The sequence below is a fragment of the Polypterus senegalus genome, chromosome 3 (genome assembly GCF_016835505.1).
Source record: "Polypterus senegalus isolate Bchr_013 chromosome 3, ASM1683550v1, whole genome shotgun sequence".
Taxonomy (NCBI): domain Eukaryota; kingdom Metazoa; phylum Chordata; class Cladistia; order Polypteriformes; family Polypteridae; genus Polypterus; species Polypterus senegalus.
In genome coordinates this window covers 62,802,450-62,817,869 of record NC_053156.1, presented here as the reverse complement: position 1 = coordinate 62,817,869, position 15,420 = coordinate 62,802,450, and the positions used below count along the sequence as shown (strand labels likewise).

Sequence of the window (15,420 nt, the reverse complement as noted above, 5' to 3'; positions counted from 1 at the left end):
TGGTATTAATGAGAATCATTTCAGTTGAAATGGTTCCTAATGTGAATTGCATGTTTTCATGTAGCTGTAAATCAATACATTTTGAGTTATTCAGCCCCAGAGTATTCTGCCACTGAGTGGCACATGTACAAACCATCTTGATAAGAACACTATGCTTTATCTTGATTTTAGCTGCATAATTTTTGAAAGAAAGTGACCTATTAAATATTGCTAAAAGGTAAATAGGACAGGAATGCTGTATAATCCTTGCAATTATGGTCTCTGTCTAAAGCAAAGTCAGGTACCTAATTTATGCTACAACATATTTTGTGGCTAAACAGTCCACCCCTACAAATCACTGTTTGATCCAGGGCAGGTGGCTAAACCCACCTGAGCTCCAATTATAAACAAAATTTACATGTGAACAAATTATATGTATTTTGGTCTTGTACAGTAAGTCACCTTATTCCTATATTCAATCATAATATTAAGCTTCCACTGTCAACAACATTTTCAGACCTTTTACCTGTTCTTCTTTGGGGTCTGCAGGAACATGAAGGACATTCCTCACCAGTAGAAGGATGCGCTCAATCAGTAAGGTGTCTTCTTCTTGCCGCTGCTCCCAGTCCTAACAGTAAAGGTAAACTGGTTATAAATGAAAGTATTCCAATTATACACCACACTAATTAAAGCCATCTTTCAGCCGACTTCAGGGTCAAAAGTCCAAACATTGAATAAGAAAGAAAGAAAAGCCTTGGCTAGGCAAGAGATTTTCAGCAAGGAGTGAAATTATTACTGGAGTAAGATATACTTAAAGTATAATGTTCCAGATATGCAAACTGGAGGGGTGATCCAGACTATCATCAAAACTAATCCAAAAAGAATGCCATATTCTTTGCACATCTGGATAATAATGCTGCTATGCCGTGATTCTGCTACATCTTAGTATTTGACAAATGTTGTACCACCTAGGGAGACAACCAAACTCATCAACTTTGGACTTACTGCTATGCTCTATGGATTGTGGATCTACTAAACTGACAGACCACAGCACAAAGATTATCAGCATGACATCCTCCACAATAACCTACAACATAGACACTCCATGGGCTACATTGCAGAACCCCTTTCTGTACTGCTTGTATCTTGAAAACTGTGTGACCAAACATAGCTCCAACTCCATCCTTAAACTAGCTGGTGGTATGACTATCATAGGCCTGATCATCAAATCAGATAGTGTATATATGGAGTTTATATTGTATTTATGCTACATTATACAATCTAAGTCAGTGTGCATGTATTTTTATTGTTTTATTGTATTACTGTCACTATTTTAAGGAGATATGTAAATAAGAATTGCACGATATTATGTACACTTGACAGTACTTGAACTTCAGTTAATGTACAGTGGTGCTTGAAAGTTTGTGAACCCTTAGAATTTTCTATATTTCTGCATAAATATGACCTAAAACATCATCAGATTTTTTTTTTACATATTTGTGAGTGGCAAAAGTATGTGAACCTTTGCTTTCAATATCTGGTGTGACCCCCTTTTGCAGCAATAACTGCAACTAAACGTTTCCGGTAACTTTTGATCATTCCTGCACACCGGCTTGGAGGAATTTTAGCCCATTCCTCCATACAGAACAGCTTCAACTTTGGGATGTTGGTGGGTTTCCTCACATGAACTGCTTGCTTCAGGTCCTTCCACAACATTTAGATTGGATTAAGGTAAGGACTTTGGCTTGGCCATTCCAAAACATTAACTTTATTCTTCTGTAACCATTCTTTGGTAGAACGACTTGTGTGCTTAGGGTCGTTGTCTTGCTGCATGACCCACCTTCTATTGAGATTCAGTTCATGGACAGATGTCCTGACATTTTCCTTTAGAATTCTCTGATATAATTCAGAATTCATTGTTCCATCAATGAAGGCAAGCTGTCCTGGCCCAGATGCAGCAAAACAGGCCCAAACCATTATACTACCACCACCATGTTTCACAGATGGGATAAGGTTCTTATGCTGGAATGCAGTGTTTTCCTTTCTCAAAACATAACACTTTTCATTTAAACCAAAATGTTCTATTTTGGTCTCATCCGTCCACAAAAACAGTCTTTCAATAGCCTTCTGGTTTGTCCACGCGATCTTTAGCAAACTGTAGACGAGCAGCAACTTTTTTTTGGGGAGCAGTGGCTTTCTCCTTGCAACCCTGCCATGCACACCATTGTTGTTCACTGTTCTCCTGATGGTGGACTCATGAACAAGAATATTAGCCAATGTGAGAGAGGCCTTCAGTTGCTTAGAAGTTACCCTGGGGTCCTTTGTGATCTTGCCAACTATTACACGCCTTGCTCTTGGAGTGATCTTTGTTGGTCGACCACTCCTGGAGATGGTAACAATGGTCTTGAATTTCCTCAATTTGTACACAATCTGTCTGACTGTGGATTGGTGGAGTCCAAACTCTTTTGAGATGGTTTTGTAACCTTTTCCAGCCTGATCAGCATCAACAACTCTTTTTCTGAGGTCCTCAGAAATCTCCTTTGTTTGTGCCATGATGCACTTCTACAAACGTGTTGTGAAGAGCAGACTTTGATAGATCCCTGTTCTTTAAATAACACAGGGTGCCCACTCACACCTGACTGTCATCCCATTGATTGAAAACACCTGACTCGAATTTTACCTTCAAACTAACTGCTAATCCTAGAAGTTCACATACTTTTGCCACTTACAAATATGTAATATTCGATCATTTTCCTTAATACATAAATGACCAAGTATAAAATTTTTGTCTCATTTGTTTAACTGGTTTCTCTTTATTACTTTTAGGACTTGAGTGAATATCTGATGATGTTTTAGGTCATATTTATGCAGAAATATAGAAAATTCTAAAGGGTTCACAAACTTTCAAGCACCACTGTATATTGTAGGCATCAAAGTAAAGAGAACAGCTAGTATCTAGTACTATTAGAGTTATTACGTTCAAGTAGTGATGTAATAAAGGACTATTATGTTGACATGACAAATCACAAGAAATCAGAGATATATTTAATTACAGGATACCAGGCCGATTTGCAGGGCACATATGTGAATGCAATCTCCATATTCAGTTACGTGCCATGTTTGTCCAACAGTTATTTGTACAGCATTTTAGAAGCATTATCTGAAAGATTGTTAGGAAATATCAGATAGCCTATAACTGAAAATGAAAGTTCAAACAAAAAATTATGCAATGGCCTAACTCGTGAACAATCACGGTCCTGGGGCCTCATGTATAAACGGTGCGTACGTACAGAAATTTTGCGCAAGAACTTTTCCAAGTTCAAATCGCGATGTATAAAACCTACACTTGGCGTAAAAGCCACGCACTTTTCCACGGTACCTCATGCCTTGTCGTACGCAAGTTCTCCGCTCGGTTTTGCAGACTGGCGGCACCCAGCGTCAAAGCAATGGTACTGTTCCTGTGTGGGTTACTCATTTTCCTGACGCAGCTTTATAAATACACTGTAACTAACCTCATATTGTTTATTAGTGTAACGCATCTGATTGTAATTAACTTGTAACAATATAATGGTCCAGGGAACAGCCATAGTATTCCAAATACCATAACTGCTTTAGCGTTGTTACTCTCACTTCTCCTTCTTCTTCTTCTTCTTTCAGCTCCTCCCATTAGGAGTTGCCACAGCGGATCATCTTTTTCCATATTACTCTCACTGCACGACTCGGAGTATTTATATTACTGTATCTGAGTGTGAATCACAGCAGCAGCTAATCGGAAAGAGAATTATCAGTATACAGCTTCAAGGACACGCTGTCTCAGCCACTGTAAAACGTTTTAAAGCCTTTCCTGTACAGACCTCGCGGTTCAGAAACAGTTTCATCCCAAGAACTTTAAATGCACTCAATCAATTGCACCTTATAGAACTGTTTGTACTTATAAGTACAATCACCCCACTGTAAACTTGCACTACAGTTATAATATCGCACAACCTGAGCCACTTTATAAAGCGCGTATTTACATATGATGACGATATCATTTTTAAGGTGAAATGCAGCAAAATATGTTTATTAAATTATACACATAAAACTTTAACTTCATTTAAATAATCTATATTCTTCACTGGGAGTGTCGTTAAGGATAGAATAATTGAACATGTATTACGAAGATATTTCAATGTTCCTTAAACGTTTTGAAGAATCGGCGCTAAGCTTACAGATGGCTTAACTTCTATTACAGAGCTGATTGTGTGGCGATTGGTTACTTGGGTAAAGAAAAGCACTGACTGCAGTGACGGCTACGCCAGTATATATTGAATATAACACAGAAAGAGAAAACAACACAGCGACAAATTTCGGCAAAAGTTAAATGCTTGTGTCATGAGCACGAGGCGGCTATGCAGTGTCTGCAACGGACATGGCTATCCACCGTGCATAAGCTACTTTACTGACATTGGCGGGCAAAGGAGCCACCGATTCTTCCTCTGCCCAGTGCCACCCCTGAGTACTGCTGCAATAAATTATTTCATCGAAGTGAAAAACATGTTTAATAACGTGCTTTAACTCCTATCATCATGAAAATGACATCACATATACATCTCAGTATTTTAGTTATTCAGAGAGCTGTAATATCACGAATGTAATGGATTCTGTGTCCAGTTGGAGGAAGAGAGCCGGTTTAAGAAGCAAGTAGTGATTCACACACATAGAGCACATAGAAGATCAAAATACAAAACAAAGCATTTAATGTGCTACTTCAATTACGATGTGATTTGAGAAACTGGTTAATTAAACTATTTTAAGATGAAGTTTATGATGTTCTACTTTAATGACAAAATAAACTACGTGATTAAAGTGGAAATGTCGAGATTGAAGTTGACATTTCGTGCTTTTTCCCCACTGTGTGCCTTTTTTCTCTGTACCCTAATAAACTTTCATATGACACTCAGACAGTGGGCTACAACTCGCTTTTCGGCGACTTTGATATGTGACTTCTTTTTATTTCCGGCACTGTGCGATATTGTGAACGTGAGCTTTCAAGTTTCTCCAACACGCTATGTTACTCAATCAACTTCCTTTTGTTGATTATACCACGGTTTATTTGAACAAATAGTATGTTTTTTCCTTTGCCTCCACTTGGTATTCGCCTGAAATTCTTATATTTCCCCCCGTGCTTTTCCCATTGTCTTTTCAAAGAAGGCGGAGTTTAAGGGCGATTTATATTGATTTGCATATTCAAAGAGGCGTAATTCTGGGAGGAGTTGGGGCGTTACATAAAGCGGTGCACGAGCGTTAGTTTTCACGCTGATCGGGATTTATGTAGCGGAAGAACGTGGAAGTTGGAGTACGCACAGATTCCTGCATCTGGATTTTTCTGTGTGTAAGCACATTTCGGCTTTTGTGCTTACGCCATGTTATAGTGCGAGTTCTACGCACGGCGTTATACATGAGGCCCCTGGAGAGCCGCAGTGGCTGCAGGTTTTTGCTCCAACCCAGTTGCTTAATAAAAAGCACTTATTGCTAAAGTAACACTTCTGCTTCACTTTAGTGATTTTGAGCTCTTATTGCTTAATTTTGTCTTAAACAGCTATTTTAATTGCTCCTTATTATCAATAACATGCAAATGACAAGAGAGAGCAGCATTTCTCCATTTAGCTTATTTACATTTACACCTGTGTGCATTTATCTGCACTATTGGGTTTAATTAAATACTTGGAAGAAAAATGAAGAGAAAAAAGTGAAGGACTGAGAATTACTTGTCCATTTTAGCTTTCAAATCATTTGCATGATAGAAAGGGAAAGAAAATCTAGGATATGAGAATGACCTGACATAGCAGAGTTAATTTAATTTCATAGCTTGTTAGTGCTTTATTGGCAAGAATTGCTTTCTAATTAAGAAACCAGGTCAGAACAAAAACCTGCAGCCACAGCGGCCCTCCAGGACTGGGATTGAGGACACCTGGCCTAACTGAACACAAGACCTAAAAACTACTATTTTGCTTTAAGAGGACACTATGAAAAGAGCTTCATAAAAAAAAGAACAGGGTTCTTATATATATAAGAAATAATAAATAAATAAAAATAAAAAAATGCATCCAAAATACAATACATAGAGTGACTTAAGAAAAACCGCAACTATCTAATACATTTCTTTTCCTTCTACATTTCCATGTGATACAGTAAAGCCTTCACATGATCCAGGAGCTGGGGCAGTGTGTAAGCTGTGCTTTTAGGGTAGGGATATTCAATTAGTTCTGAGTATAAACCAGACTGTAAAAATGATTCAGATTAAGAAGCCATTTCTTCAGAAGCTTAAAAAATTGTAACTTTTAGTTATCTTTGTAATTGCAAAGGAGATCAAATCATTAGAAATCATGGAAGGAGACCGGGGTTCTAAAGTAATTTTTTTTAAATCACTCATTCATTCATTTCACAAACAAGAAACATACAAACAATTCAACCTGCCCTTTATATCAAACATCTTTAAACTGTATCCCCGAGTGCACATTACTGTTTAAACATATATAATGCATAGTAATGTATCAGTAAACATCATTAGAGGTGTCAATAAATGCTGCAAATTTTCGAATTTGACAGCTAAACACCACATTTTAGATCCTCTCAAGTTATTACTTACAGGTAGAGAAGAGTATAGGGGCAATTGCTGTGCCTTGTGGTGATCATATTGAAGTATAATGAACTATAGAAATATAACTTTCAATCAATTAGCTTGGTGTCACAGTTACTTTGTCTCGAAATACCTCCGAAAGCTAATATTCCTTCATCACTGATAAGTTTCCATTCCACAGTAAACACACATCTTTACTCTAACTGGAACAGAAATGTATTGTTCTATTCTCATCTTTAGGACACCGTTTTCTTTTCGGTGCCTAGTTAAAACTGTTAGCGTTAAGCAATTAACGATAACTGACACAATTTATAGATCTGATAAATGCCTACAAAAATGAAGATTTCAAATTACATTTCTTTTTTATACAAAAAAGCTGACAAGAACCAATTAAAGAGACAGTAAAAATCTAGGGGCCACTAATTGAATAGCCTTGATTTAGGGGGTAACAATTGCAGAAGAAAATAGGCAGAAGAAAAAGAAAATGCTAATGAGACATTGTTGTATATAAAAAATAAAACAATTGTTAGTGATCAATGACCATAAATGATATATTGTAAGACATTGTATAAGGAACTGATCAAGTTTCACTCTACTATTACTACTCTAGTAATAGTATTTCCACAACTCATCGCAACAGAGCAGAGTAATCAATATAACTGCCTTGTAGACAGCAATCCTCATATTTAGCCACATGCCATATATGACTCAGTCATTTGTATTGCCTTTCAAAAACAGAGCTAGTCTTAATTACAAAAAAAAAAAAAAAACACGACGGGACGCCATGTAAAATTAAAAAAAAAAAATGATTTGCAAATCTCATATACCCATATTTTATTCACAATAGAGCATAGAAAACATATCCAATGTTGAAAGTGAGACATTTTATGATTTCACCAAAAATATTAGTAATTTTGAATTTAATGGCAGCAGCAATACATCCCTAAAAAGTTGGGAGGGGGCAACAAAACACTGGAAAAGTATGTGGTACTAAAAAGAGACAGCTGGAGGAACATTTTGCAACTAATTAAGTTAATTGGCAACAGGTCAGTAACATGATTAGGTACTACAGAGGTAGAGTCTTTCAGAAGTAATGATGGGCAGAGGTTCACCAATCTGCAAAAAACTGCATCCACAAATTGTAGAACAATTTCAGAATACATTTCCTTAACATAAAATTCTGAAGCCTTCAAATATCTCATCTACAGTCATCAACATAATATCACAAGATACAGAGAATCTGGAGAAATCTCAACGTGCAAGGGACAAGGCTGAAAATCAGTCCTGAATGACCATGATCTTTGGGCTTTCAGGTGGAACTGCATTAAAAAGTCATGATTCTGTCCTGGAAAATCACTGCATGGTCTCAGGAACACTTCCAGAAATCATTGTCTATGAACACAGTTTGCCATGCTATCTGCAAATGCTGGTTGAAGCTCTGACATTCAAAGAAGAATCCATAAGTGAACAAGACCCAGAAACGCAACCGTTTTCTTTGGGCCAAAGCTCATTTAAAATGAACTGAGGCAAAGCGGTAAACTGTTCTGTGGTTGGACAAATCTAAACTTGAAATTCTTTTTGGAAAACATGCACGCTGTGTCCTTCTGACTAAAGAGGAGAGAGACCATCTGATTTGTTATCAGTGGTCAGTTCAAAAGCCTACAGTACATCTCTGATGGTATGGCAGTGCATTAGTGCCTATGGAATTGGCAACTTGCACATTTGGAAAGCCATCATCAATGCTGACAGGTATATAGATATTTTAGAGCAAACTAAACAGATGTCTTTTTCAGGGAAGGCCTTGCATATTTCAGCAAAACAATGCTAAACCACATACTGCATCTATTACAACATCATGGCTTCATACTAGAAGAGTCTGGTTGCTGAACTAGCCTGCCTGCAGTCTAGACCTTTCACCAACTGAAAACGTTTGGCACATCATGAAATGAAAAATACAACAATGACGACCCAGGACTGTTGAACAGTTAGAATTCTATATCAGACAAGAATGGGACATTTCTCTCCCTGAAGTTCAGCAACTGGTGTCCTTAGTTCCCAGATGTTAATGGACAAGAGGTTATGCTACACAGTAGTAAACATGGCCCTGTCCCAACTTTTTTGAGACGTGTTGCTGCCAAATTTAAAATGACCTTACTATTTTCTTAAAACTGTGCATTTTCTCAGTTTAAACATTTGATATGTTTTTATACTCCATTGTGAATAAAATATGAGTTTAAGAGATTTGCAAATCATTGCATTCTATTTTTATTTACATTTTACACAGCATCCCAACTTTTCTGGAATTGGGGTTGTACACAACAAGATGCAGAGGACATAAAGATATGGAAGATGGTGATCCATTGTGGCACCCCGAATGGGAGCAGCCGAAAGGAGAAGGGGTTGTACATAAGCATTTACATCTACAGATAGTACTGCCAAGATAGCAGAACTTGTCAACAGTTTAGAGAATTATGTTTATAGTGTTGACAGTAGGAGGTGATTCTGTCATCCTGTCCGACCTTTATCTTGTTCAAGCTGACTGTTAATCCTAAGTGAGCTGCACCATTTAGGAAGTGATCAAACAATGTTCTGCATTTACCTACCAGAAGAATACAGTTACTGGCGTAGAAGAGGTGAGGAAATCACCATCCTAAAAGGTATTGGTTCATGTTTGGTGTCTACACATTTTAACGTTACTATTTCTACAAAAAAGTACTGTAATTTCCAGCTTACAGTCTTTGTAGGTTACCAGTAGCACTACAGTAAAAAAACATACCAAACAGTAATGGAGACTTAACTTCCTTGCTTGGTCCCATTAGAAATTTCAAACACTCTAGATATCCAGCCACGTTCAATACAATGTCTCAACATTCCATCATAGGGAGCCTGGATAATGCTGACAAACCTTTCTTGATACCAAGTCTTCCTCCACACCAGGGATTTAATGAGCAAATAACAATAACTAAATAAATGTCAATTATCTTGCATGTTATAATGCTTTTCATCTTGCTCTCCCTTCTGATTCAAAAATTACACATATTATCTAATCAGGCAAGATAAAGTTGAGTGTTGAACTGACTCACCAATTGGAGAAGGTTGTAAAGCTTCTCACTTAAAACTCCAAATACTTTTTCATCAGCAAATGCCTGAACAAATAAACAGAAAAATGATATGAATTGATTTAATTGCAATTAATGACTAAAAAGCCAGATATATCCTTTTTTTCCCTATTAGACATACTTGCTTATAATCTTGCAGGTAGGAGACAACTTGAAGGAAATTATGGCGAGTGGCAGGCTCATCAGGAACCTTCCCAAAACAGAGTAATGCAGGTTGCGTAAGGTTTACCATAAGCCTAAAGACAGAAAGTAAAGGAGGCTGCAGTTAAACTTTTTGAGACATACATGTGCAGGACAGCGACGGTCCTTTATATATAATCTCAAATTATTCCATACCTGATGCAGGCATCAAAAAGTCCTTTCTCCTCATGATGTTGTGTAATAAGTGGCAGAAGATCATTTTGTACAATCTGTCCTGCACCAAGCTGTTGGCGGATGTCTCGAGCGTCATCTTCATGCCGCAAGTATCGAATCAAATCTTTCACACTCTCTGAGAGATTTTCAGAAAATATCAGTTAGCCTATAACTGGCAATGAAGCTTCAAACTAAACAATTATAAATTGGCCTAGCTGAACAAAAAAACAAAAAAATTACAATTTTGTTTTCAGAGAATACTAAGAAAAGAGCTACATAAAAAGAGTAAGAATAATAAAAAAGAAAACCCTTCCAAAATACAATGCACAGGCTAAAAATAGTTAGTGTTAGTTTTTCCTTTTGTTACTGTAAAGATTTTTCAGTATCAAGGATCTAGTGCAGTGGGTCAGATATGCTTTCAGAAAACAGAAATTAGAAAAATAAGCCGAGAGAAGAAAAAACAAACATTGTGAATCATATATAAAAACAATATAATTAATCAGAAATAAACATAACAGATTAATCAATATGAATGCCTTGTAGACAACAATTTTCGCATTTAGCCTAATGTCATGTTTGTCAATCTTATATTTTAGGAAAGATGGTTATGGCAGGTAGAATTTATGATAATAGCATGTTATTGCAAACATTAATTTTCTCCTGAAACTTGTGCTCTTATGTGAAGCTCTATTAATACATTAAAAAATGTGCATCTACAGTGGTACAATATAGGGAACCATTGGAGACATGAAATTAAAGCCTTACAACTTACCAAATACACCCACTTCAAAATTGAGAACGTTAAAGGGCATGGGTGTCAGACTAAGATCTTGGATGGCTACAGTAGCTACAGGTTTTTATTCTAGATACTTTCCTAATTTTTGACCATTTAATGCTGCTAGTGTTAACATACTTTTTTGCCTTAACTTCAAATTACTTAATTTTTAAAATTAATAACTCGTTTTATTCTTTATCAAAGCTAGCCAACAGATGAATAGTTAGGTTTATTCCATTTGCACCATGAGGAAAACACATTTTTGGGCAAATTATGTACATTAAGATTGAGAAAAAATAATAATAACAATAACAAACTGACCCAGCTTGACAGAACTCACCTAGACAATCTGGCTCACGGTGGTAGGTATCCCCCTCCAAGTACCCAAGGGCACTGCACGTTGCTAAAAGTTCACAGTTCATCATGCAAAAATCTAAACATCGGAATCCTAGAAGCATAAAAGATTCATGTTGGAGTATGCAAATAAATAGAATAGACAAGGAGTCTACGAAAGGAGTTCTGAAAAGTATTAGAAAAAACAGATGCTATAATTAAAGAAAATATCTAATGTGAACAGCTGTTTGGGCCTGTCACAGATCGAACAATTCAATCTTTGAAATAGAGTTTTAACTTCACGATTTACTCTGTCCTGACATTATAGAACTAGAACAGATTTTCAAGTTAAACAAAAATCAAACTTTGCATAACATTCAGATGTGTTCAGGGACTTTTTATAACCATTTTTAAAATGTAATTTTTGTTTATACTCGCTTCAAAGAGTAATTTAGATTTTATTTATTAAATATTTTTGCAATAGTGATTCAAAATCAAAAATAGTAGTGCTACATGTTTTCAACAGCATTTTACAGTATCATGTAATTAACAACTGTGCCCAAAAGGTTTGTGCTGGCAGAAATAGCTTTCCTACAGATTACATCTCACAAGATGTAAAAACTGAATCAATCAATTTGTTAGTTTTGAAGGATTTATGGACAAAAAAGATACATGTTTTGAAAGCAGTTAAAAATTTATGGTTCAAACTAAAATTGCTGGCTGCAATGAACCACTGTGGATAGCAAGACATTTGATATTATTTAGATAAACTGTAACGTCAAAAAAATTCTAAATCATTATAATCTGCACATAATGCAGCCATGAAATTACTTTAAGTGTAGTGTAAATACTAAGTACATCTTTATTGACTGTAAGCAAACACAGAACTCTTGACCAATGAAGAACGGGGAGAGGTGGCTCTTCATTTGTAAAAGTCAATCCCACGAGGCCATAGGATTCCTGTTTATGTACATGCTGATAATTGAGAAAGTAACTACATAATAATATCAGACCCTGAAACGTAGCACATTATGGTGGCAGAAGAATAACTTGGCTATAAGCAATGTACATATTTACAGATATACTCTGATCTGTTTGTTGTAACAAAATGAGTATCAATAACACACTACAAAAAACAAAAGCATACTAACACCTACACAGTTGAAAAGAGGGTCGGGATATCTTCCATGAGGTCAACAGTATAAATTTGTTATTCTGAAGGCAGAGATGTAGCCTGACACAGAAAGATAAGAACATCTCCAACTGGGTGTTTGTTCAATTGTCAGGTGCTCCTGCATTGATGGCCAGGGAATAACAAACACATGCCACCAAGACATTTTGAAAGGTAAAGCCACTTGTAATTTTGATGTTTACAATACTTGTCTCTATAATGTGTGCTCAGATGTCAGCAGTTGCCGGCAGGTTGAGGACATCTTCATAAGCATAATGCTATCTTTGATAATAAAATTGTCTCTGTGTGTGTGTTTTTGTAAACAACATGCTATACTTCCCATGTACAGGTTATTCTCTGTTGGCTTCTTTTCTACAAACTGCAAAGAGCACACATATGGGTTCTTTGTTTGTTTTTTTTCCCCCCTAATTTAGCAACTTCAGCCAGAGATGGGTGGCCCTCCTCATGTATAGATGTTGGGTGAACATAAAAAGGTGCTCTGTATCAACATTCTGATTGGCATAATGTCTTGTGCTCAAAGCATTTCTAGTAAAAGTTGTGTTTTATCCAAATTTTGAAGCAGCCTTTAATGACCAAACAGTACCAGACTTTTTGCAGTCATTACTTGCTTATACCGTCTAGTGTTTAGGTTGACTGGGAAAAGCTCAAACTGTCAGCGCTGCGGGACATTAACCAAAATGGCAATGCTCAGTTTCTTGCCAAGAGTGTGTTTAGTACGCCAAAGTATAAGTGTAGGTGAGGCTCTGGTCAATAATTACTTTGATAAAATACAAATGTTACAACTGGAAAATTCTAAGCAGAGAAGCTGGACAAACCATTGAGGCTATATGAAATTCAAAATAATAAAAAATCTTAGAAGTCACAGGTCCAGAAAGCTATCCAACTGAATTATTAAAAAAAAACAAAAACTGTTCCTTTGTTAAATGACCTCCATTATTAAGGAAAGCAGAGAATATAATGACCAACAAAAAAAAAAAAAAACTATACCAAACATCAGTCGCTGTGCTTTCAATGCAAAAAAAAAAAACTGCTTTACCGTGCATCTTACAGACTAATTTATCTCTAAATTAACTATGTTAAGATTCTGCCAAAACATTTAGCTAAAGGAAAAGAGAAGGAACTCCTATAATACGTCAAACTAAATGTATCAAAGGCAGACATTTATTATCCCATGTTTGACAATCATTAATGTAATATAACCTCCTACAGTTCCCGAGTTTCCAGGGGCTCCCTTTTATTTGGATGCAAAAAAATATTTTACTAGTAGTGTAAAGGACATATCCTGAATAGAGTTTAACTGTAATATTTATTTATTGAAATGTGCAAATTTAGGTCTTAAGGTACCAATAAAAGTGAGTGTGAATTAAGTCAGTAAATTAGGAAGCCTTGGTTCACATAAATAATATAAATTCTAATAATCTGAAATTAGAACATGGAATCAGACAGCTGTGTCCATTATCACCAATGCTTTTTCATGATTGCTTTAGAACCGCTAGCTATTCTTTTCTGGATGATATTACATGTATAAAATATTAATAAGAAGCTTCAGAAATACTTTAAAAAAAAAATGTTTGGCTAAGTTTTTCTTTTGAAATAAAAGGATTTCTACATGATTTGTGTCCTGTTCTTTACAGGCAAATGATGGCAAGGATGACCGGCTTATCTGGACCAATTAAAAAAAACTGTTACTAGTCTTACGAGTGTTTCTTCCTTACATATACCAGTTGCTTACTGGGTTTGTGTATTTAATTATCATTGTGGGTGGGTTTCATTGAGGTTTATTGTTGTAACAATTAATATATTGCAAAATATTAATAACACAGTCCATACTTACTGTACAAAGCTGCAGTTTTCTGAAGGCCAGCTTCACCCAGTAACTGATTGCCCCCAACAATCTGCTTTTGCCATTCCTTTCTTATTGAGCTTTGTATCTCCAACTCTTCTCATAAGGCTGTCTTTGTTAATAACGTTCTGTCTTTGTTAATAACGTTAAAATCATGGCCAAAAACTTTTCTCTGTCGAATTTGATTGCTTATTCCTGTTCTAATCATCGTGGTGCCAACGGTACCGTATCATGCCACTTGTCTCCTGTCATCAACATGTTCTAATGTATAGTTATTCGTACGACGTATTTTTTCTACCGTTTGGAAGTTCTATCCAGGGTTAATTTTCCAGTCCCTGCCCAAACAACATCAGACTGAACTTTGTAAGCTTCACATACGATGTCTCCTTTAGAAACGGATTTGTGATGCTGTGTTTTGTTAAAGACCCCACACAAAATATAACCTAACTTTACTTGGCGGCCAAATCATCCAAAACACAAGTATACAACACAATAGAAACTCATCTCTCTGATAACACATGCATACTAGAAGTAGTAACCCTAGCCGGTAATTTAAAATAAAGAAAAAACGATGAAGCTATCTGCAGAACAGAATACAAAGGTCGGGAACCCAGCACTGTGGTCAGCTCTATAACATTTAGGTGTAAGGCGTAAATTGTGGCTTAAAATACGTTCAGCTTTTTAATAATAATAATAATAAATTCGTTACATTTATATAGCGCTTTTCCACACAGGGAGGAATTGGGAAGCAAAGCCACGATCTTCCACAGTCTCCAGCAGCACTACCACTGTGCCACTCGAGAGATAATTTGGGGATAATTATTTGCCGCGTTACCTACTGGGTTCGGTCTCAATGTCTCTTTCTCCAACATTAGGTAGGTAACATTTTCACCACGGCTACAGCAGAACATGGTTAGCAAAAAATTCCACTGAGAAACCTTGCACCCGAGTAACTCCATACAGACGGCAAGTGCCACATGACACGATCTGTTTTGCAAATTAATTTAAAAAAATAAATTCGTAAACTGTAGCGGCTATGCTACTTAGAAAGTCAACTTACCAAACAAAAGCCGGTCACAATTCACTGATAGGAACTTCCTGAGCTCAATATCTCCTGCAGACTAAATCTCCGCCTACGAATCCAGCCTCGACTTTCCCGCGCTGTGTCGCAAAGCGCAGGGCCGAGTTGCACTGTGTAAAAAC

The 15,420-nt window shown here is 36.5% G+C and overlaps 1 protein-coding gene across 2 annotated transcripts in view; it reads right to left on the bottom strand.

The window, feature by feature from the left end:
• timeless (timeless circadian clock) overlaps window positions 1-15,420 on the bottom strand; it is a 56,562-nt gene extending 41,142 nt beyond the window's left edge. Inside the window, exons 1-6 of one of the 2 annotated variants that reach the window (XM_039747322.1) lie at window positions 15,278-15,420; window positions 11,190-11,297; window positions 10,057-10,210; window positions 9,842-9,956; window positions 9,685-9,747; window positions 506-607 (exon numbers count right to left, since the gene is read on the bottom strand). In XM_039747322.1, coding sequence (XP_039603256.1) covers window positions 506-607; window positions 9,685-9,747; window positions 9,842-9,956; window positions 10,057-10,210; window positions 11,190-11,274 — 519 coding nt within the window. In that variant the 5' untranslated portion in view covers window positions 11,275-11,297; window positions 15,278-15,420. The remainder of the gene's footprint in view (window positions 1-505; window positions 608-9,684; window positions 9,748-9,841; window positions 9,957-10,056; window positions 10,211-11,189; window positions 11,298-15,277) is intronic. The other variant, XM_039747323.1, reaches the window with a different exon arrangement.